This window comes from Petaurus breviceps, unplaced genomic scaffold (assembly GCF_028583685.1).
Source record: "Petaurus breviceps papuanus isolate PSGF00001 unplaced genomic scaffold, PetGlider_PUasm1.0 140, whole genome shotgun sequence".
Lineage (NCBI taxonomy): Eukaryota > Metazoa > Chordata > Mammalia > Diprotodontia > Petauridae > Petaurus > Petaurus breviceps.
Genome location: NW_027185698.1, coordinates 50538300 through 50562262, shown reverse-complemented (window position 1 = coordinate 50562262; position 23963 = coordinate 50538300). Strand labels below are relative to the sequence as shown.

The 23963-nt window shown below is 41.9% G+C and overlaps 1 protein-coding gene across 7 annotated transcripts in view; it reads left to right on the top strand.

Moving 5' to 3' along the window:
* Positions 1–23963, top strand: part of PIGG (phosphatidylinositol glycan anchor biosynthesis class G (EMM blood group)) — a 163623-nt gene that overhangs the window by 66765 nt on the left and 72895 nt on the right. For 3 of the 7 annotated variants that reach the window (XM_069072753.1, XM_069072737.1, XM_069072745.1), the window contains 4 exons: positions 5177–5382; positions 15360–15569; positions 17179–17367; positions 18669–18810. In XM_069072753.1, the coding sequence (XP_068928854.1) occupies positions 5177–5382; positions 15360–15569; positions 17179–17367; positions 18669–18810 (747 nt within the window). Of the gene's footprint in view, positions 1–816; positions 1112–5176; positions 5383–15359; positions 15570–17178; positions 17368–18668; positions 18811–23963 lie in introns of those variants that run through there. The other 4 variants (XM_069072761.1, XM_069072728.1, XM_069072718.1 and 1 more) reach the window with 4 other exon arrangements.

The following is a 23963-nucleotide window of genomic DNA, read 5'->3' as shown; positions in this document are numbered from 1 at the left end:
GGGGATCAAGAGAACGCTCGCGTTCTTTGAGTGATAGCGGAATACTGCAACCACTGGGCCAGGTAGAGAGGGGCTCCAAATTTCTAGAGGTAGAGGAAAGAGAAAGCACTGGTGGGCTGCTCGCCAGGGCTCAGAATTTTCAGACGTTTATAGCCACAAAGGCTCTAGACGCCGCGCTCGAGTTTTTGCTTTTTCTTCTTAAGGGTTGTTTGAGAAAGGGCTGGCTTTAGAGTCTGAAAGATATGACTTCACCTAATCATTCACCCTCCTAGGGAAGGATCTTCACAACTAAGTTATTAACGAGTCTCTGAACTGCATTGGTGCAGGGAATTTACGGTCTGAATCTCCAAAATTAAAAAAAAAAAAATGCCGCCGTCGATGGGGCCCGGAGCAGTGCAAACACCAGCCCCTTGAGAGAGGGAAGACAGGGATCCGGTCTTTTCTGCTTGTCCCAGGTCAGCATGCCAACAGGCCCAGCTGTAGGCACAGGTACATGCGCATGCGCGACACCAGCACAGCAAGGCCGCAAACGCCAAAGTACCTCCAGCTGAGCCGTCGAGGGGCGGGGCTGAGCTTGAATCGCGTGTTTCTCGGGGGCGACTTTGGAGGGGGCACCTCGGTTCGAGTCAGGAGACTGAGCCGGGTTCCAAGACGACAATATGGAAACTAGTATCCCAAACTAGAGATAGCCTCCACCCCCAAGTCGAACTTAAAACCTACTGGGCGGAAGTACTGATAAACTTACTTCCTGTAGGACTCCAAAGCCCCGCCCCCATTAGCTGAGCACCAATCACAGGGATCCCCGGGAACCTGCTCACGCACGGAAGGGGTGCAAGCACGCATGCTCACTATGTGTCGTCGGCATCCCCTGGTGCAGGTATTAGGTCTTTGGCTGGGGCCAGACTCGAGCTCCTGCTAGGGCTGCCTGGGGGGCTCTGCGGGGCCGGCGGCACACAAGCCGCCATGCGGCTAGGCTCCGGGGCCTTCGCCGCCTGCTGCGTGGTGATTGAGGTGCTCGGGGTCGCTGTCTTTCTCCGGGGTTTCTTCCCGGTGTCGGTGCGCTCCGCGTCCCGGGTCCAGCCCCTGCCCCCTGCGCCGGAGCCCGCGGCAGGTACGGAGGCTGAGCCTCCCCTCCCTCGGTCCCTGGGCTCCTCGCTACTCCTGCCCTCTCCCTGCCTGCCCTTCCCCCGCCCTCCCCCCTGGAGCCTTTCTTTGGTGCCCCCCATACCGTAGGTGAGGGAGGGGACCTCCCCTTCATGCCCGTCCCCCCCAGCACCCACCCCTTCATACCCCTTCTCTCTGCCCTCCCTCCGGTGCCCTCCCCCTTACACTTCAGCTAAGGGGGGTGGGCTTCTTCCTTTCCTAAGTTCCCTTTGCCCCCCAGGTAAGGGCTCTCATTGGATGGGGGTGGAGGGGCTTCCCCCAAGTCTGACAGAAGATCCGCTCACAATTAACGGGACCTCTGGGCTCTTCTGCCGTTTTGGGGTCCTTGCCCTCAACTCACACCCTTCCCTGCCTCAGCCTTGACCTACGTCCCCAAAGATCCAGCCCCTGACTTCCTGCCCTCCCCAAAGATGCCTTCGGTTTGCCTGTACCCTGACCCAGGCAAGAGCGCCCCGCTTCCTTCAGTTCAGCTCATGAAAACTTATTGAAGCCCTACTATGTGCAGGGCTTTGTGTTTCCAACTTCTTTGGGCCCCATAGGTTTATAATGGTGAATTTTTAGTTCGTGTTTTGTAAAGCTCGTTAAAAGCAGCAAAGAGACAGGAGCCTTAGACCCCTCCTCCCATTTTAAATAAAACCAGGACAAAGTACATCATAAAGTGATGTCTTGACTTTTGTGGGAATTGGATGTAAATTAGAGTTGCACAAAGTTGACATTAGGGGAAATAAAGTAGGCACATTTTGCAGCCAGGACAGACATAATTAATCACCTAGAGTCCAGCAATGTGACTTGGGAACCTGTGCACATGTAGCACAGTGTTACTACTGAAAGGATGCTGCTCTGGCAAGGTTTCAGTGCGGGATCCCTCTCCCCAGTGGTTCTGAGGCACACAACCCTGGTTTGTAACTCCCACACCCAACTTTCTATGGCCTGCAGAACTAGTTCCTCTGGTCCTGGGTTTTAACCACTCTTCTCCAGGACCCCACCCCCAATGGGGAAAAAGACATTTGCATACTTGTGTGCTAGTTCCATTCCATCATTGCCTAGCAGAGCATGATGTCTACAATAACTGGGATAGTGAGTCTCAGTGGTTTGGGAGCCGTTTGTCCCACAAAGAAAGTATTAGCTTCTTCAGATATGAATGTGTATATTCTTGGGAGGATGATACTTCAAAACTTAAAATGACCTGTTTTAGAGCCTGGTCACTCAGCTTCACTGGTATGAAACTTTATTCACTGGGATATTACTGACCCCTTGAAAAATGGTTCTAAGTGCAGATTTTTTGTTTTGTATTTTTAAAATCATTTCAGAATCTTTGAATGACATCAGGAAGGTATACAAACATTTCCCCTCTTCCCTGTTAATATATGTTGGATGTATATTCCTCTATTGTCCTTCCCATGTAAATGCATGTAACATGTTCCCTGGGTTAGAAAGAAGGGAGAGGAACAGTCATGAGCTTTTCTTCCTGACTGGGTCTTGATATCAAAACATCTTCCACTTATGTGAGAGAAGATTGTCCATTTTATGGGGTGGGGCGGGGAGTCCTTCTGATGATACCCAGAGAATGTCCTGGAACTTAAGAGAATATAAAACGGTGTGATACATTTATTGCTCGTTGGCATCCTGCAGAGAGCTGAGTGACTGTCCAGTTGTCCAGTTCTCCCCTAACTCCCTCAAAGAACCCTGCTCCCCCCCCCCCCAAGCTTTTGCAACTATCTAATCCACAGTAGCATTCGGTGTGGTGGGTGATGCAAATAAAAAAGCATGAACCGATTTTACCTTTAATTTCTGATTCAGAGATATCATAAATGGAGACCTAGATTTGAGTCTTTACTCTGACACGTCACTGTAACTGTGGATTTACTTAACCATCCTGAGTCTCTGTGTTCTTATGGGACTAATAATATTCTACTGTTAAGTAGATGTAAAGAGTACTTTGAATTTTAAAGTACTATACAAATATGAGTAATCATTACCATATTTGGCATTCCTTACCCTTGTGTGTATGACTGTAAATTGTCAGTGATTGCTCAGGATTATCCAAAAGCAGAGCAGAGGTGTCAAGCATAAAGCTTGTGGCCTCCAAAGAGACCTGAACCAGATTAAAATGTGATTGGGAGATATTTAAGAAAAGAAAGAAAAATACAATAAAACAGATAGAACATTGCATTTTAAAACAATCCTTTTGCAGTCTGCAGGGATCGTTGTGTCTCAATTAGTGCCTCCCATTTCCATTTGTTTTTTACACCACTGCTTGAGGACTGACCATCTTCCATACCATTTCCTCACCCCCAGCTTGCTTGACCTCCAGTAGCCCATCTGCAGTACGCTTCCAATCATTACCTTATGTGTCCTCGTCCATGGTTTGCTGTAGCTTATGTAGCTTTGAGAACCAGGCAGAATGACTTCCCACTTCTGCTGAGCTCCTCCCAAACATCCATCCATCCTCTGCTACATGCTGCCAATTCCCCAAATTACTCTTCTCCCTGTGCCAGTATTAACTTCAGCATCAGTTCTTTAGGTAGTCCAATGCCATGTTAGTATTGTGCCTTTTTGGTAATAGTGAAATTATTCAATCAAAGCACAGCTCCACTGATACCTTCTTTCTTGTTTGGGGTGGTCCATGGGGACTGACTTTCTTGCTCTCTATTAGCTACAACTGGTTGTTATTTCTGACTAGGGTCTTTTCTAAAGAGTCTTCCTCCCGTATCCTGGCCCTGAGCAGGTACGCAGGCAGTCCTCTTGAGAGTCCATAGGGTTTGATTTTTTTTTTAAGTTTAGAAATTATATGGGTTGGTATGAGAGGATATCAACCTTCTCAATAGTTATTAATTTGTAATGATAAAGTCTTAGAATAATTTCTTAGCCTTTTTTCTTGACTTGTACTGATCTTTATTTATTTGGATGGCCCCTGGCCATTTCTTCCATCCCTCATGTATCCCTCCTCTTGGTCTCCTTTAACACCACTTTCCTACCTGTTCCTCCAGTAGAATAAGATTCATCACAAACATAATTGGAGACTGTGTCACTTTTTGCTTCCCCTAGGAAAGCCTTCTTTTGTCGTTCCCAGAGGTCACACATTCCTTTTTCCTTACTGGAGTTTTTGGCTTGCTGTACTCTTTCATTTCCTTTCCCCATGGTTGTGAGTTATATTGGTTTCTGTTGCTCTTCTACTATGTTTTCTTTATGGCTGTCCTTCATGCCTGGAATGATTTCCTTTTTTCACCTCTGCTCTTAAGCATCCCATTTTCTTCAGCTCAGACACTGCCTTTTACATAAAACCTTTCCAGACTTTTTTTTTTTAACTTCCTTTGTTTCTCTAGTGCTTAGTACAGTACCTGGCATAAATGCTTGTTGGCTTGACTTGACCCCTTCCACCTCCAGCTACTGGTACCTTCTTTACCCTAAATAACCTTGAATTTATATTGTATATACTTGGATGTGTACACATTACCCCCAATGCAATATAAGCTCTTAAAGTAAAGGCCTGTTGCATTTTTGTTTTTAAAGGCCTAACACATTGCTGGACACATAGAAGGCATTTAAAAATAATCCTTATTGATTAATGTAAACTATATGGTAAATGTTCTTGTATTGAATATGATGATCATCGGCATTTCATTTCTTGGCAGTAGAAGGTCTAGAGAGTTTATATTGCTATCTGGAAAAGTTATTAGAGAAGGAAATAGAGTTCACAGGTAGTATGAAGTTCAGTAGAACTGCTTTACAAGCTCAGTAGCAGAGCATAATTACAGCAAGGTTCTATTGGATATATGTAACACAGTATTTGAACTAGCTTTGGTTCAAAATAATATATAGATAATATAAAATATAATTACATATACAATATATAATTTGTGATGTATGTATTACTACAGTAGTATCATTATTAGTAAACATCCCATCATTTTGCAGTAGACCTTAGCGTATTTTTAATGTTAACTGTTAAGCAATTTTGTGCCACAGGAATTCAAATTCTTTTCTTTTCCCTTTTTTAAATACTTTGTAGGAACAAGTTCCAACTGGACCCAGCTTCCACCTCCTCTCTTCAGAAAAGTTGTTATAATGCTGGTAGACGGCTTAAGAGGTGATTTTGTGTTTGGATCAAAGGGTGTACAATTCATGCCTTATACAACATATCTTATAGAAAAAGGATTCACTCATAGTTTTATAGCAGAAGCAAAGCCACCTACTGTCACTCTGCCTCGAATCAAGGTAAACAGTTTGATATGATGTTCTGTAACCTCATAGTTTAACTCTCTTGTGGTTCAGAGAGGCTCTGTATATCCAGGTTCTTAGAATCCACACTTAATATACCTTTATTCTCTCCCACTCTGTGTAAGTTAACTTTGGGCTTAATAGTAATGCAGGAGATAATCTGAAAATGTCCCCAATAACATGGTATTGTTCCTTCTGTTAGCAGTGGAAGTCAGTGCTTGCATAATGAATCCCGCAGGAAAAGCACTTTGGAATCTTTGGCCTTAGAAAGGATCTAGGCGAGATCTGATGGAGGAAGGAGCTGTCGCTTTACTGTTCAGCAAGATCTCGCTTCTGGTTTTCCACCTCTGTGCATGATTGTGTTTAATCATTACAGTCTAGAAGTTTAAAGAGTCATCGAGTTTTAGAACCAAAAGGGATCTTGGAGGAGACGGAGTCCAAACATGTCATCTTAACATCTGAGGGAATGCACCCTGGAGAGATAAAGTGACTGTGGAACTGCTTCATAGAAGAGCCTGAACTAGAGGAAGTTCTTTGTTCATTCATCTCTGGACACAGAGCATTGTCATAGGTACCAGGGCAGATACCAGGTGTGACTAAGGTGTGGTCCCTGAACTCTGGGAGGGGAGAAGACATGAACAGATACCTAAGAGACAGAATACAGTGTCCCAAAAGTCTTAGTGCAGCATTAACCCTTAATAACTGGCACTTCTGCCTCTTTCTTTGTATACTTTAATAGCTTTAAAAGGCAGTGAGATTTCTGGGACATACTGTGTTAGTGCATTAGAAATGTGTAAACAATGTGTTAGTGACCTGTTGGGATTAGAGATGATCATTACTGAAGAGTGTAGCATTTCGTTTGAATTTAAAGGAGGTAGGAATTCAGCCAGTGAAGAACAGGAGGAGGATGTTTCTCAAATAAAGTTTAATATGGCACCAAAGTGAAAGAGTATAGGGCATGTTAGCAGGGCAGAAGGGAATGTATTGTGGGGAGGGAGGAATGGAAGTCAATAATACCATGAGCTAGGAGAGATGTGTGTTGTGTTTGTGGAGGAGATGCTGGATTGGGCTAGGCAAAGACGTTATTTATTTGATAGATGATGGGGAACCGCTGAAGAAGATTGAGTCTGGGAGTAATGTAGCCAGTTCTGTGAGCTTTTGGTAGCACCACTCCTTCCCACTTCGAGTTCATTGGTATAGGTAACTCCCAATGAGGAAACTCTCAACCAGTGCAGATAGGTACCTGCTCTGCAGCTCATAGGGGCTCTGATAAGTTAAATGACTTTCCCTGTTAGGCAGCCTGGGAATTAAGCCTGGGTGTTCCTGACTGAGGCCAGCTCTGTCCACTGTACCATGCTGCCTCTTGGTCAGTGACTAAGGAAGATAGTTTGGCAACAGTATGAAGGATAGATTGAAACAGGAGAGAGTGGAGGTGGGAGAGACCTGTGCATGTATCTGTGATGTTGTAGGTGAATGGTCATGAGGGCCTGTAGTGGTGGAGTTGATGAGGTTTGGGGGTTCTGGGACCCTGAGAATGCCAAAGCAGAGTTGCCTGGAATAAAGCCTTCTCTTAGTCAAGTGGCATAAAGTTTAGCAAAAACCAGCAAGGATCCTTAGGGAATCTGTGAGATAGTGAGGCTTATATGGAAAAGGGGCATGGGAAAGGAATACCAGGGATGCTAGTTAGGTAATGCAAGGGTTCCACGTGCTTTGGGGAGCTATGGATGGGAAAATGAAGGGCGTGTTGCAGAGCTAATTTTGTTGATACCAGATATTGAAGGAGTTGTTAGAGACGTGGACCTTGGGGTCTGGCGTGAGGGAGAGTCTTTGGGCCAGGCAGGGACAAAAATCTTTGGGCCAGACATCCCGTCTCCTGATAAAAGAATGTGTTCTGAAGCGAGGGAAATTTTTCTCGCAGGATAGGAGCCTACTGAGAAATTGAGAGGCTTCCAGAGACATGATCTTGGCTGGGGCCCAAGCACCTCATCAGAATGGCCCTAGGAACAGAGATAAAGGAGTGGGTGGAGAAGTTGTGGTAGTCTGAAGGGTGGGCTAGAAAGAAGAGTCACACCAACCAGCGTTTCAGGTTTGGGAGTTGGTGCCTGGTGGGGCCACAAAATAGAGTCAAAGAAGCCAGAAGGAGGGCCACGTTTAGGGCCAAGAAAATAAGGGACATGTCTATTTGGGACATGTTGAGTTTGAAGTATGGTTGAGACATGCAGGTGACCGTGTCCTGTAGGCAACTGGAGATGAAATTTGAGCTCAGCAGAGAAGACAGACCTGGAGATGTTGATTTGGAAGTTATAGAAATGAAGAAGCTTGCAAATAGAGAGAGAGTATAGGGCAGGAAGAGAAAAGGCATTGTGGTTAGTGGGAAAAGCTAGAGGTTTAGAATTCAAAGGTGATGCAGAATCCCAGCTCTGCTTAATATGTTTCTGACTCAATTGGAATGTTTTTAACCTTTGGATAAGCACATGATTTCTTCATCTTTAAAAGTAAGGGGTTATAGTAGATAATTGTTTTCCAAGAAGCCCTAGAACCATGCCAGCAACAGGAGTAGTTAGAAAAATAACCAGAGTGGCTCCTTGGTGAAGCCACGGGAGGAGGGAACATGCAGTGTGAGAGGCTGGTCAGCTGGGTGAAAAGTAGCAGAGAGCTCTAGAAGGTCTCCAGCTGGGCAGAGGTTATCACATCTCACCGTAAAAGAGGTGGTTGGTGACCTTAAAAGGAACAATTTCAGTAGAGTGAGTGGGTAGTTAGGAAATAGAAGCATTGGGTATAGACTACGTCTTGCAAGCTCTATGCTTTTGTAAAACAGAGAGCTCCTTTCCCCCCAAGCCTTCAAAGTGAGGTGAGATTTAGTTGAGACAACTAAAGAGATAACTGACATTTACATGGCGCCTGTTGTGTACTAGGCACTGTGCTAAGCTCTACATATAATTGAGAAAATTTAAGCTAGAAGTGAAAATCCATAGTCGTCTTTGACTCTTTCTCTCCTGAGTTCCTTACTTATTTGACTTGACTTGACCACTTTCTTGCTGGTGCTTAAGCTGATGTATGTGTAAGAAAGGAAACTCTTTCCTTTTAGTTCACGTGAATCAAGACAGGAATTTTCCAAAAGTTTTTAGGAGCAAACAAAATAAAGTAAAGAGGGCATAAATGAGGTAGTATCCTTATACAAGCATAAAAATAAAATCTGTATCATATACAGGGAAGCTAGGTGACACAGTGGTTAGCCCTGGGTTGGGAACCAGGAAGACTCATCTTTGTGAGTTCAGATCCAGCCTCAAACATTTATTAGCTGTGTGACTCTGGGCAAGTCACTTAGCCCTGCTTGCCTCAATTTTGTCATTTGTAAAAAGAGTTGAAGAAGGAAATAGCAAATCCCTGCTGTATCTTTGCCAAGGAAACCCCAAGTGGGGCCATGGAGAGTCAGACATGATCAAAATGACTGAACGTTGTATATATTTTTTTTTTATTTATTTAAAAAAAAATTTTTTTTATAAGCAATTGGGGTTAAGTAACTTGCTCAAGGTTACATGGCCAGTTATTTTGTGTGGATGCCAAGTATCTGAGGCCGGAACCAATCCCGGGTCTCCTGACGCCGGGGCCGGCACTCTTATTGCGCCACCTGGCCGCCCCTATACATTTCTGATCCTAACTTTAGTTATAATAAGCCAAGTATTTATTTGATTTGACTAACAAACTACTGGGTTCCTTGATCCCTTTTACTCACTATAGAGTGAGCCCTGTTTGTTTAAGTTTTCAGTGGTCCCCTTATGAAGAGATGATGTTATATAGCCGGGAACTCTAGGCATATGTAATTTTTATAGAAGACAGCCTGATCATCCTAGAGCAATCTTCAGGGTCTTTTCTGGGTTAATAATAATGATGATGATCCTAGCTGGCACTTATGCAGAGGGCTTTACATGCCTGTTAACTAGAACCTAGAGAGGAAAGTATTAAGATGATTGGAACAGAATGTTGACAATGAGAGTCGTTTGGCTGTGGATGTGTGTTCATGAGTATGGTCTTGCTTGTCCCCTCTCTCTTCTCAGCTGAGACTTCTTCAGAAAGCAGTTGTACGTATACTGCATTCCCGCTGCCTTTCCCCTAGACTGCTACTTCCCTCACCCCTCTCATTCTTGCATTTGTATTTCATTGGGGTGGGAGCCAGTTACACTCGTGTTGATCAGAGCCCCTCCATGTCTTCTTTTCCTGGGCAGTTTCTGTCCATGCACTTTTGTCTGAGACTTTTCAGGTCACCTTTTTTAAACAGGAGTGTGGCAGTTTTGATACTTTACAATGCAGAGGCATCTGACCACATGGAGCGTAATGTGAATGTGTCTATGGGGGCCTTGTACAATTCCCTCCTTGACACGTACAGGAAGAATCCTGTCATTGCTTGGGCATTTCCCACCTTGCATCTTTTTAGTTGCTTCCACCTTTTAGTCCCACATGATGGTTGGAATGTATTATTAATTGACATCCAGTGCTTTCCATCTGACTGATTCTCATGATGTAGGTGATATATATATAACTTCCAATGATGTTCATTCCCTTGTGATCCATGTTGTACTGAGTGTTCTCATTTTTAATGTGACTAGTCTTCTCTACTTTTTTTCTCCTCTTTTCTCCATGTGTTTTCTCTTTGTTTTATGGGCAAGACCTTCTGAATTTTTTGCTGTCCAGGCTGACCTTGGTTTCTTACTTAGGCCTTCCCCTCCCCCTCTCACAGGCAGTCTGCCTTTCTTGCTGGGTTCCATTTTGAACATTTTCTGTCAGTCCCAAGGACAGCCTGGTGAAGAAGTAAGCTCCCATCCTCTCTTTTGGCTCCTTCTTTCACTCTGAGCCAAAGATCTTCAGGCCCTAGGTTGCCAGCCAGTGGCAATAGTAGCCAGTGCTCTGGCATGGAACATTACACAGTGGGGTCCTTTGAGTTTGTCTTATTTGAGCTTCTTTTGCAATGACTTGGACAGTAATCTCTCATTCTGAGATCCTGGCAGTGATTCTTCACCAATAGAGAAGAACTGGGGGGCAGAGCCAAGAGGGTGGAGTAAAAGCAGGGACTTGCTTGAGTGCTTGAGGAAAGGTTTGTTGTACCAGGCTAGGAGTGCAGCACAGTCCAGTATGGGCTGCACTGGCACAGAAGGGCCAGACTGGGCCTCAGGGCTCACAGACTGTGGGAGATTGAGTGACTGATCAGAAGGAGATTGCAGGGATCTCTTTGGTGACACTGAGGCAGGATTCTCTTGCTTTGCCCTACTTGAATCTGGGTCGCAGTCTTGGGTGGCAGTCCTTGGGTGAGGAGGAAGGAACACTGGCATGGTAGAGCTTGTGGCAGCGGTGGGAAGAAAATCCTCCTCACAGTTCCAAGACAGAAAAGAATTTGCAGATAGGGAGAGGAGTAAACACCTCTTCTTTGAACATATCACTTTGGAAGAGCTGAAAATTTACAGGTCCCTAGAAATATCTCTGAATACAGCTGCACAAAACCCCTGAAGCCTGGAACAGTACACCCATCCCCACCCCCACTGGAAGCAGAGTCCTTCCTTGACAAAAAATTAGAAAGTCAGGTATTTGGCTGGGAAAATGAAAAAACAGCGTAAAAAAACCTCAGACTGTAGAATCTTACTTTGGTGACAAAACATAAAACAAGAAGACAACAAAGTCAAAGCTCCCACATCAAAAACCTCCAAGAAAAACATGAATTGGTCGCAGGCCATGGAAGAGCTCAAAAAGGATTTTGAAAATGAGGCATGAGCAGTAGAGGAAAAATTGGGAAGAGAAATGAAAATGATGCCAGAAAATCATGAAAAACAAGTCAACAGCTAGCTAAAGGAGGCCCCAAGAAAATACTGAAGAAAGTAACAGAGAAGAACTGCTTTGTGTCACTTGGGATAAAATGAGATGGATTAATACTGTCTCACTGGGACTGGCCCATATTCACAGATGTTTCTCTTTTGGGAAATTTGTGTGCATGATTCAGTTCAACAAACATTATGTATTTGCTCTAAATAGAACCCTATCCCTAATATTGAGGAAACTACAAATCTAATGCGAGACCTCTCCATTGCTCTCTTGGACCTTTGTCTAGCAAGGTAATAGGATAAGTAGATAACTGTAGGAAAAAAACAACGGTGTCTAAATCTACTAGTGAAGTGCAAGCAAAGTGTTCTGTGTGAGGCTTAGGGGATGAAAAGTTGTTACTGCCTGAAGGAGATGAGGGAAGATCTGATGGAGGAGGCTGCCTGTTGGGTGGATCTTAAAGAACTGGTAAGGAATTCAGTAGGCCAGGAGGGGAAATCTAGATAGAGAGTTAGCAAAGGGCCTAAATCTGGAAATTGTGGGGAATGTGAGGGAGATGGTAAATAGCCCAAGTTTGTGTGGTTCATAGAGGATATGGAGGGAAGTATGAAATATGAGAAACGACTGAAAAGAGAGTGGTACCGGATTGGGAAGGTCTCTGTAGGGTCATAGATTTATCATAGGTACGGAAGAGACCTCAGAGGTCATCTGGCCCATTCCCCATTTTACAGATGAGGAAAGTGGGTCCCAGAGAGTCCAAGTCACCTGTCCAGCTTCACACAGGTAGTGATTGACAGAGCCAGAATTTGAACTCAGGTCTTTGCACTCCACATCCTGTGCTCTGGCCACTTAAGCATTCTGCCTTTGACGCTAAAGGGACTAAATCTCCCTGGGCCAAAGTGCTACTGTCTGTTGGAGACCTTTCTCCATCCTCCTAGCTGCTAGTGCCTTCCTTCTACTGTGATCTCTTCTCTGATTTGTTTGTACCTTGGATGTACCTTTCTAGGTTGGTATAGTCTCCTCTGTTATACGGTATATTTCTTGAGGTCAGAGACTGACTTTTGTCTTAGTATCAATAGCATTTAACACAATTCCTGGCACATAGTAAGTGTTTAGTAAATGCTAGTTGGTTGATTGAGTAATTGAGAAGGTGAATAAGGTCAAGAAGAAAGGAAATCCCATCATTGCCTGTCTGAGCCTGGAGGGACCTTACAGGCCATCTGGTCCAAACTTAATTTTACAAAAACGGAAGTAGTGTTCATATATAAACAGGAGGGTCAGACTATATAGGCACTATAGTTCTCTAAGCCATTATAACCCTCAACATTTATGTAGCTATTATAGCTTAAAACTATACAAAGACTTTTGGGACACCCTGTATAATATTTTGGAGTTTTCAGATCAATTATATATGGATTCTTTTAGGATGTCTTTGGATGTTAACAGGTTTTGTTGTTTTGTAAAAAGAATGATCATTTGGATCATTTTGAATCCCTTTGTTTGCTACAAGGGATTTTTTGTGAGTGAGAGATAACAAGACTTTCCTGGACAGCATTTTAGAAAAATATGTAGGTCTTCTAGATCACCTTCCTAAATTCCTTGGGATGAAGAAGGCAAACAAAATAATTTAAATTAAATGTTCAGTGTTGATTTTTATCTAGCATATAATTTTTAGGTCAGATTTATGACAGTTATATTATATACCATGCATTTGCTTTCACAGTACCTTGGAGGCCTGAGTATAATTGGATATCAACAGTGCCCTTATACCTATTTTATAAAACTTTTAAAGAGAGCCAGTGTGGTTTAGTAGAAATAACATTGGATTAAGCATTAGAAAATCTGGATTCAAGTTCCCTTTGCCACTAGAACCAAAGTGTGTGACTTTTTTTTTTTCCTTTTTGCTTTTTGGATAGGGGAAGGCAGGGCAGTTGGGGTTAAGTGACTTGCCCAAGATCACACAGCTACTAAATGTCAAGTGTCTGAGGTCGGATCTGAACTCAGGTCCTCTTGATTCCAGGGCTGGTGCTCTATTCACTGTGCCACCTAGCCGCCCCAAGTGTATGACTTTTAAAAGTTTTTTTTTATATGTACAGTAAAATGAGATGGTTAGACTAGATGGTTTCTAAAGTTCCCCTCATGCCTAATACTCTATAACGCAATGACTTTGTGCATTTAAACATATTTTATACAATTTTAGAGATTTATAGTGGTTATTTGTTTTTATGGCTTTTTAATAATTTCTTTGATTCTCAATTTTTCAATTTAGCACAACAAACAAATGTTAAAATGTTTTCTGTGGTTAGAGTGGTGTATTAAACTCAGCAAGGGAGAAAGTTTGTATGGATGTATTTCTTGTTCTCAGAGATATTTTATTTTGGTAGGGGGAGATGATATATACACAGAGCTATGATAGACAATAATGCATCTTAAGTACATGGAAGAAGCTCAGAGCAGAGTGCTTCTATGAAGCCTGGCGTGATGAGGTCATTACGGGTAAATCAGGACAGATTTCCTGTGGGAATTGACTTTTAAGTGGATATTTCAATGATGGGTGAGGGAAGAGTGTTAGGTTAGGATATGAGCAAAAGAGACCCAGAAGGGGACCAGAGAGTAGAATGTTTTCTCTAGAGCAGGAGAGAGTCCTTAACATTTTGGGCTCTGTGGAGCCCTTGAGCAGTCAGGCTGGGGAAGCCTAGGAGCCTTTCTCAGAATCATGTTTTTAAGTGCATAAAATAAAACATCGTATTATAGAGGAAGCCTGTATATTGAAATGTAGTTAGCAACATGTAAAGAAACTAGTTCATAGAGACCAGGTTAAGAAAACTTGGTGTAGGCTGTTGAGCACATGGCTTGAGGGTACTTTGCTCAGTGCAAAGAAAAGATGGCATCACCTCATCCTGGAAGGACAAGAGGGCTGGGCAATCAATAAGGAACCAGTGGTAGTTCCTGAGCAGGAAAATGATGTGGTCAGGCCTTGGTCAAGAACATACTGCCCAATTTCTAGGGAAAAAATAGGGCCCACTTTAAAATGATCTCCTTTACAATATGTGTTTTTAAAAAAACCCCAAAACTTTTTTTGATGCCTTTTAAAAGGTTTTATTTTTTTTTAATCTTTTTTTTTGGAGGGCAGTTGGGGTTAAGTGACTTGCCCAAGGTGACATGGCTAGTTTTTGTGATAAACGTCTGAGGCCAGATTTGGACTCGGGTCCTCCTGATTCCAGGGCTGGTGCTCTATTCACTGTGCCACCTTATAACAGATTTTTTTTTTAACTTCAAGAAACTGACCAAAGTTGGGTCTGACAGCCTATGTAGCATTCTGTGCCATTGGTCTCCCATTTCTCCAGTACACTGTTTTCTACCAATGCCTTTGATGAAATGTGAAGCCTGCACATACTGCAGGAGCCTGCCTAAGTGGGCAACCCTTAATCTCCAATTCTTTTCCTTATGCCATTCTTATTAGTCTTTTAGGAATGCTTCTATACCATATCACTTTGTTGCTTATAAATCTTTGATAGAAAACTGTTGCGCACAAGACAGAGTCTACACTCGTTAGTCTGGCATTTAAGCCCCATTAGTATTGCTGTCCTTGGGTCCCAGCACAGTAAAGTAGAAGAGTATGGAATGTGAGTCAGTCCAGGGCTCCATTCCCAGTTCACCATGTCTTAGCTATAGGACTTTTGGCAAATTATGTCCACACTGTGAAATTTATTTCACGTGTTTGTGAAGGGAGAGGTTTGGACTAGATCAGGGGAAGGGAACCTGTGGCCTTCTAGGTCCTTGGGTGCAACCTTCTGACTGAGTCCAAGTTTTATAGAAGAAATCCTTCATTAAGTGATTTGTTCTGTGAAGTTTGGATTCAGTCAGGTGGCTGCACTTGAGGACCTAGAGGGTCACAAGCGATTTTGAGGCCACAAGTTCCCTTCCCCTGGACTAGATAATCATTTTTCTCTTGCAGAAGCAATATGATGCATTGTAAAAATCACGGATCACTGAAACCTCTAGGGACCTTGTTTTCTTCATCTGTAAAATGACAATACTACTTCTGAGGGTGGTTATGAAGTCTGACTGAACCTTAAATTGTTTTATAAATGTTACCTAATACTGTCTGTCTCTGAGAGTCCATGGTTTTGTGGGCTAATTTTTTAATGTTTCTTCTTACACAGGCCCTAATGACAGGAAGCATTCCTGGCTTTATTGATGCTGTTATGAATTTTAATTCTCCCGTGTTGCTGGAAGACAATCTCATTGGGCAGGCAAAAGCAGCTGGCAAAAGAATCATCTTTTATGGAGATGATACATGGATTAAGTTGTTCCCAAAGCATTTTGTGGAGTATGATGGAACAACTTCCTTTTTTGTGTCAGATTTCAGAGAGGTGAGTGATTTGACAAAGGAACCATGATTTCTTCAGTGTCAGTGCTCCTTCCACTCATGCAGATCGCAAGCTCTTTACAACTTAATAGACATTTTTCTTGGCCAGAAATCTTTGTGAGCCTACTGGTGAGCCTCTGAATTAGCTAGATGAGTTCTTGGACAGCAGCCAGCCTCAGACATTCACTGTGTGACCTGGGCAAGGCACTTAACCTGTCTGCTTCAGTTCCTCATCTGTAAATGGGGATGACATCATCTACCTCCCAGGGTGGTTGTGAGGACCAAATGAGATAGTATTTGTAAGACACTCAGCATAGTGCCTCGTGCATAGTGTGGTGCTGTATGAATGCTTGCTAGTGTTATTATTGTCATCATCATCAGTAATAATGATACATCATTGTCCCCTTCCCACTATGTAATTTAGTTTGAGACTTAATTATTCTCTGCCTTATGTTCTAACAAGTAATAATAATGATAATTATAATAACAGCATTTACATAATATTTTAAGGTTTGTAGAGCACTTTATGTTATTTCATTTGATCCTCACAATATCCCCATTTTCCAGATGAGGAAACTGAGACTGGGAGAGACTGAATGACTTGTTCAGAGTTCAAACTGAGATGTTCCTGATTTCAAATCAGATTTGCCCAAAACAAGCTGCCTATTTTAGCTGTAATTCCTTTTCTGACAAAATTATTGGTGCTGTTAATAGAAATCGTTGCATTGATTTGGGGAGGAAAAATCTTCATTGCAGAGGTGGTTTTGCTTCCACGGAGAGTTGTTCTTTGTCCTTCACTCCTCTCATAGGAGGCCTCCGTTGCCATTTACTACCTGAAGGGGCCGTGCTCTTTTTGATGGGCTTGCTCCTTTCCCTGGTTCAGGTTGCAGCTGTGTCTTCTCACCAATGCAGTTGTTATCCAGAGACACAGTTTGCAAAATCTACTGAAGTCACTGAAGATACTTCTCTTGGTTTTAGAAAAATAAATGGAGATCTAGAAGGGATCTTAGAGGTCCTCTAGTGTAACTCCTTCGTTGACAAATGAGGCCCCGAAAGGACGTGACTGGGCCAAGGTCCCACAGGTCACAGGTGGCTGTGAATCAGGTCTTTAACTTACAGATGCAGGACAGGACTCACACTCTCCATTCTTTTGTCTTACTGTATGACTGACCCTCTTCCTTTCCTGGTCATGTTTATCCTTAATATTTTTTGTACTACTTCTTGCATGTAAGTCATTGCCAGTAGTGCTATATACAGCCTGCTTATTTAGATCCACTCTGTGTTTCTCTGTTGCCCTTTCATTCACAATTTTGATTTTTTTGTCAATCATAGTTTTCCCTAATTCATAGTCCTATAGGATCACTAGGACATTATTGTTGATAAAACTGCTGTTATCCTTAGCTTTCATGAGCAAATCATGTCACTTGAAACCTAAAAAATAAGTCTGTCATTGTTTTGGCCTAATATTACAGTAGTGTTATTTCACTCTATTTAGAAGAGAAAAGCCTGCTTTAGCAGTGTGATTTAGCACATTATTTCGTTTTCACCCACTGGGGAAAAGGAGAGGGAAAATTAGATGGGCTTCTAAAGGTATTTTTCCATTCCTTCTAAAGGTGGATGATAATATTACAAGGCATTTGGACAATGTATTGAAAAGGGAAGACTGGGATATGCTAATACTTCACTACCTAGGATTGGATCATATTGGTCACGTAACTGGGCCACACAGCCCTATGATAGGACCAAAGCTTCAAGAGATGGATTACATCCTAAAGAAGATACACATTTCTTTGTTGTCCAAGGTAAGCAGCGTGGGGGTGGGGAGGCGATTGTTCTGGTGGTCATAGATATTTTTTTTCCTGTTGCTATTTGTTTTTTCGAAGAAAGAGAACTAATAAGAAATATCTGTTCACATTTTACCTACCCAGACATAGATTCTTTTAGGTAAACATTAATATTCCTGAACCTTATTATAATTTCAGGGAGAATTTGTGCCATAGGTGTTCAAAAAACATTTGGTAAAGGATGGCATGATGGTACTTTTCAATCATCTGGGATTACTGAGATTTTTATTTCTTTGGCATAACATCTTGCCCTCTAACTTCCCTAATGTATTGTGAGTGCTGTGGGGTAATAAGGGTTGTTTTTCTTCCACAAATGCTTTTATTTTGAAGACTTTTTTAGAAACCTCCACATTATATTAACATGGAAGCTTGTCATGACCTTAAGTATGTCACTTCCTTAAGTATGTCAGACTTCTGGGCCCACTATTGATTCATTTAGAGGTGAATTTGGGGGTTCAATCCATAAATCCCTATAGTTCATCTGCAATTCAAATCTCTGCATATCAAAGCAGCAAACCATTTTATTGGAGTAAATTTGTTATGATCGGGGAGTAGAAAGATACTTTCAGTGACGTGATGAGGACAGCCTTGCACATATGAGCGAGTACTTTTCACCCTCAGATGGCCACTCCCTCGTTCATTAGCACAGAATGGCCATCAGACTGCTCCTCTGCATTTGTTTAGGAGTATTACCTTTTCCACTCCCATGTTAGAAGATTTTTTTTTTGTCTTTTGGAGGGCAATTGGGGTTAAGTAACTTGCCCAAGGTTACATGGCTAGTTTTTGTGTGTGTGTGTGTGTGTGTGTGGGTGTTAAGTGTCTGAGGCTGCAACTCGGGCCCTCCTGACTCTGGGGCCGGCGCTTTATTCACTGTGCCACCTAGCCGCCCTGCAGGTTAGAAGATATTGCTTTCCTATTTCTTAGTACTTCCATTACTCCGATGAAATCATCCGTCCACCTAGGGTATATTTTCTCATAATCTTGGCTCTTCTGTAGTGTTTCAACAGCTGAGATCTATGGGACTGCCGAAGATCAGAGTTGGATAGTTCTAAACAGCAGTGGATGATTAGGAATCCCTCAGGGCTGTAAGGCCCTCAGGAGCTAGGCCAGATGGATTCTTTTAGTTCCTGAGCCTTATTTTTCTCCTTTCCCAGTATTTCATGTATGTTACAGTGCTGAGAGAGGCAGACCAAGGACTAGAGCTTACAACAGCCTTTCAGTTTGTGATGCAGTTGAGAAGTTTGTCCTTTTAATTGTAGGAGAGAGAGGCTTCTTTGCCCCATTTATTGGTCCTTTGTGGAGATCATGGGATGTCTGAAACAGGAGGCCATGGAGCCTCTTCAGTAGAGGAAGTGAGCACACCTCTGGTTTTGATCAGCTCTGCATTTCAAAGGAAAAGCGGTATGAATTTTGAAGTTTTTTTTTGTTAAATTTGTAGTACTGCATTTATAGACATTGTATATACCATAGTCTCAATTTTTCAAGAAAATTTTTCTCAAACTGTTAGCCATTTTGCTTCTGCAATCTTTTTGACTTTTGTCCCCTCCTTTCTGTTCCCGTTGCCATCCCCCTATATAGACCTGGACGATTGCAGCCATCCTTCATGTTCCTGCCTGATTCCTCTTCCTCATGCATAGACTTGATTATGTGTTTACTCTTCCCCATACCCTTCATTGGCTCCTTGTTGCCTGCCAGGGAAACTTTAACCCAGCATTCTAGGCTCCTAATGACAGGGAGCCTTCCCTCCCTCTCCACTACCTTATTTCTTACTGATCTTTTTTACATATTCTGTTCCAGACTAAATAGACAATTACTGTCTTTCATACTTTTGCCTCTCCCCCCTTAGTTTTCTGCCTCCGTGCCTTTGCTTACCATGGTCCTTTATTTGTGGAATCCTCTCTTAAAGCCCAGCTCAAATGCTTTTCCTCCTCGCTGTTTGGTATACCTACCTTGACCCTCACATAAATCTTTGTTGTGCTTCTCATTCACTTAATGTGTATCTGCAGCAAAGTTCTTTGTGTATTTAATGTAAGCTACGTGAAAGCAGAGATGGTCCTTGATCTGAATGAACATTGTGTCTCCCTGAGTGGCTTCCATAGTGCTGTGCATGTGATTCTTGCTGAACTGACTTCAGTTGCCATTTTTCCTGGGCAGTTTGGGCCTGAGGATCAGGGGTCAGGCTTGGAATCACTTGCCCACCTCCTAGAGTATGTCTGGTCTGGCTTTAAGGACTAGAAGTATTAACAGAAATGGTACTATGGAAAGAACACTGGTTCAGGAGTCAGAGGATCAGGTTTCTGATTCTAGCTGACTTAACTGAGAAAGACATTTGACCTCACTGGGTCTGAGTTTCCTTGGCTACAAAATTGAAGGGGTTGGACCAGCGCCCCAAGGTCCCTACTAGTTCTTGATGTGTGAGCCTGTGAAGATGAGTTGTAAAATGTGAAAATTATTGGCAAGCTATCTGGAAATAGATATGGACAAGCATTGCCCAGCCTAGGCAGACCTGGATAGGTTGTGATTAGCATCATTGGAAAGAGCAATTCCATCTCTGTGATCACTGATCCACTGAAGTAGTGGGAGTTATTAATATATATTGTGGGAAACCTGAGGATTTCTAAGCAGCTTATTTAGACTAGAAGGGGAAAGGAATATTTCATTTTATGGGGAAGTTTCCATTATCTAAAGCTGAATTTTTTAAAATGATGTTAGCTGGCTTGAGTTAACTAGGTCACCAGAGATCACAGGCGACACCATGGGACTGGATTGAATGCTGGAGGCCTTTGTAGTCTCTCAACCAGTGAGGCTTGGTTGCAGACAGGTACTTTCCTTTTCCTGTAGGGTTCTTAGAGAGTTTATATTCCAATTTATTCTCCAGCTGTGGTCTTAGCAGGGATATGGCTGGCTTAATTAAAAGGGGTTGTAGGTAAATTGACACCCTGTTAGGAGGATGAGAATTTTTTTTAAAGGTGACACTAAGAATTGTCTGAACCTTCAGACAAAGGGGGTGTGGGATTAAAAGAATTGAGCACCAGTTGCTTGTAATGAAATGATCTTTCTCTTACTGTTGATGGAAAGATGAGTAAGATTTATTTTTGAAATTGGTTTAAATTTTGTATAGTGTTATTAGTAAAGAAGGCTTCCTCTGCAGAAAACTCCCTCTGATGCCTGACTGTGGCATGGAGGGGAGCCTCAGTTGTTAAAGACCTTCCCAGCAGCATCCTAGCTCTGGCAAGTTTTACCAAGCTAGAAAGGCTTTGAATTATGGGCCTGGCAGTAGACTGCTGACTGTGGATCAGCCTGCACAGAGAGACATTCAGTAGCCAGCAGGTTGACTATTAGAAAACGATTAATTCTTTGGCCTCAGCAAACTGTGAAACAAAGAATACAAAATAGTTCTTTGGGGCACCTCTCGCCACCATAGTGATTGTAGTAAAAAGGATGTGGTGAGTGCTGAGGATGATAGGGGTTTTATTTTTCTTTCTTTCACATGTTTTATTGATGCCTTTTTTTAACCTCACTTTCATTTTCCAATGATTACCCCCACCCATCTTCTCCCTTGTAAGAAATGAGTATATTCAGGCAAAACAAATCAGCACACTGGCCTTTTTGAAAATATATACTTCATTCTAGTCACTCAACAAGTATTCATTAATAGGGATACAAGTACAAAGAATAAAGCAATCCCTGCTCACAAGAAGCTTACATTCTAGTGGAGAAATACAGTATGTACATATAAAATATATATAGCGTCATGTTTGACTTTTAACAAAGAAGAAACTGAGGCAGGTCTCTGAGCAAGATAACACTTATTATCAGGGGCATGCTACCTGTCAATAAATAGGTCATAGGCTTGTCTCCATTAATACCAAAGACTCCAAGCAAAAGAACAGTTCCCTTTCTATAGGTTTTGGGAAGTACAAAACAAGGAACAGAGCATGGTAGATGACCTCATAGGATTAAGGGCAGCTTGATTGATTACAGAGCTGAGGTGTAGGGAACAACCTGAATGGTTGGAAGTTTGGTAACAGGGGGCTAGCAACGACCTCTCTTCTCTCATGAGACTAAGAAGCTCTTTGCTTGAGTCCAGCTGTGAGATAGCGGCCCAGATAGAGCTTGGTAGAGTAAAGATATCAGGCCCGACTCCTTTTCTTTTCATATGTATTCTCAAAGATCACTTAAATTCTTTGAGCAGGATTTTTAAGCTGGATTTTTAACCTTAAGCCAGTACAGGCCAGCTGAACTAAGTTCAGAGACAGAGACTTGTGACTTAAGCACTTATAGGACAAAATCAATGAATTGTAAATAAGATGAATAAGAAAATGGTATGTAAAATCAATCTTAATCTTTTCAAATAGCGTCCATATAAAGTTAAATATAGCTATATACAGAGGAGTTAAATATAAAGGAGGGCACTAGCAGTTGTGGGGAGTCAGGAAAAGCTTCATTCAGAAGAAGGGGAAAGATAGACTCTGTGAGGCTGAGGTGAGGAGGGAATGTGTGATGGCCATACCTGTGTGATAGCCAGGGCAAAGGCATGTAGGTGAGAGATGGACTATTACTTGTGAGGAACAGAGAGAAAACTGGTTTGGATCTATTGCTGAGTTTGGAAAGTAAAATAATATCTAGTGAAGCCAGAAAGATAGATTGGAGCCAATGTGTACAGGACTTTCAAAGCTAACCAGAGTTATTTCTTTTTGATCTTAGAGACAATAGAGCCACCAGAGTTAATTGAGAAAGGAACTCACAGAATCACCTCTCCGCCAAGGGGTGGGAGACGTGCTTCACACTTCTCAGAAGTCATGACCTTGCTTATGGTTCTGAAACCTTTTAATGATTTTTTTTTATGTTATTGGGTGATGTGTTGTTTTTTTTTATGCCATCTGTAAAAATAACTGTTAGGATTATATATGAGATTTCTGCCCACTGACAAATGGGTTAATATACTGAGCCATTTGCTTATTAACATTCTCATCATAAGTGAAACCAGAAGTTGTCAAGTTGCTTTCCTTGGAGAGGCAAATGATGGAGTCAGTGGCATTGGTTTTATCATGCTCCCAGAATAAGAAACATCTTTTTGTGGGGTGCTTGGTCATATTGCTTTGTGTTTCTCATGGTGAGTGTGGGCAAAGATTGTCATAAAGATAATTGCAGATTTTGTGCCAACATACATTGTAGAAGATGAAGTGGTAGAGAAATTCTCAAAAAAATTGTAAAGGTCCTCTAAGTTAAAGTATATTTTGATATTCGATGACTTCATTGTGAAAGTAGGTTCAGGGAGAGCAGGGAAAAATAGGATGGAAGACATGGTTGAGAGGGAAGAAATGAAAACAATGCCAAAGCCTTAGGATTATGGGCTTGATCAAGGTAAAGAGGGACCTTGGAGATCATCTTAGTTCAGTCTTCCCATCTTATATTTGAGGCAGCCAAGGCCAGAGAAGTTTTAAATACTGTAGCATTAAAGATCTTAATTATCTGGTACCATCTCATCTTTTCAGTCTTTTTTCTTAACTATACTACCTGCCAAATACCCAAGGATCCAAACAAAGTTATTTGCCATTTCTCTTATATGGTCTTTACTTTCCTGCCTTTGAGTCTTTTCTCATACTTTCCCTAAATTTAGAATTTTCTCTACCTCCTCACATACTGAATTCTTTGCCTATATTTTTTAAATTAATTTTTTTTTGGAGGGGGGAAAGCAAGGCAATTGGGGTTAAGTGACTTTCCCAAGGTCACACGGCTAGTTAAGAGATAATTGTATTCTTAAGTCTTTCAAAGTTGTTTGTTTTTAAAGTATACTTGTTCTTTAAATTGTTCTCTTGTTCTGCTCTCTTCATTCTGCATCAGTTCATGTAAATATTCCCAGGTTTCTCAGAAACTATTCCTTTCATCATTTCTTTGGTACAGTAGGGTTCTGTTATACCCATATAACAGTTTTTTAACCATTTCCCAATTGATGGACATCCCCTTTGTTTCCAGTTCTTTGCCATCACAGAAAAGACCAGTATAAATATTTTTTGTGTATATGGATCCTTTTCTTCTTTGATTTCTTCTTCTTTTTTTTTTTTTTTTGCCTTTTGGAGGGCACTTGGGGTTAAGTAACTTGCCCAAGGTTACACGGCTCTTCTTTGATTTCTTTAGGCCTAGTAGGCTTACTTATTTCTTTAAACCCTACTTAATGGACCTTCTCCAGAAAGTTTTCCATAATCTTCCCTCTTCTCCCAAGCAGCAGTGCTGTTTTATTGCTTAGACCTCACACAAAAATATTCTGCTTTAATTTCTCTGCTTTATATATTTTTAAGACAGTTTTACTGTGGTTATTTAGTTTTGTGTCATATTTCCTTGATATACTTCTTTTTTTTCTTTTTTTTAATCATATTTTATTTATATACATTTCTGTTCCCTTCAAATATTCTCATATTGAGAAAAGTTTCATAAGTTACAATTGTCATTTTTCTGTGTATGAATGTAAGTAGTTCAACTTTGATAAGTTCCTTATGATTTCTTTTCCCTGTTTACCTTTGCATGCTTCTCTTGCTTCTTGTAATTGAATG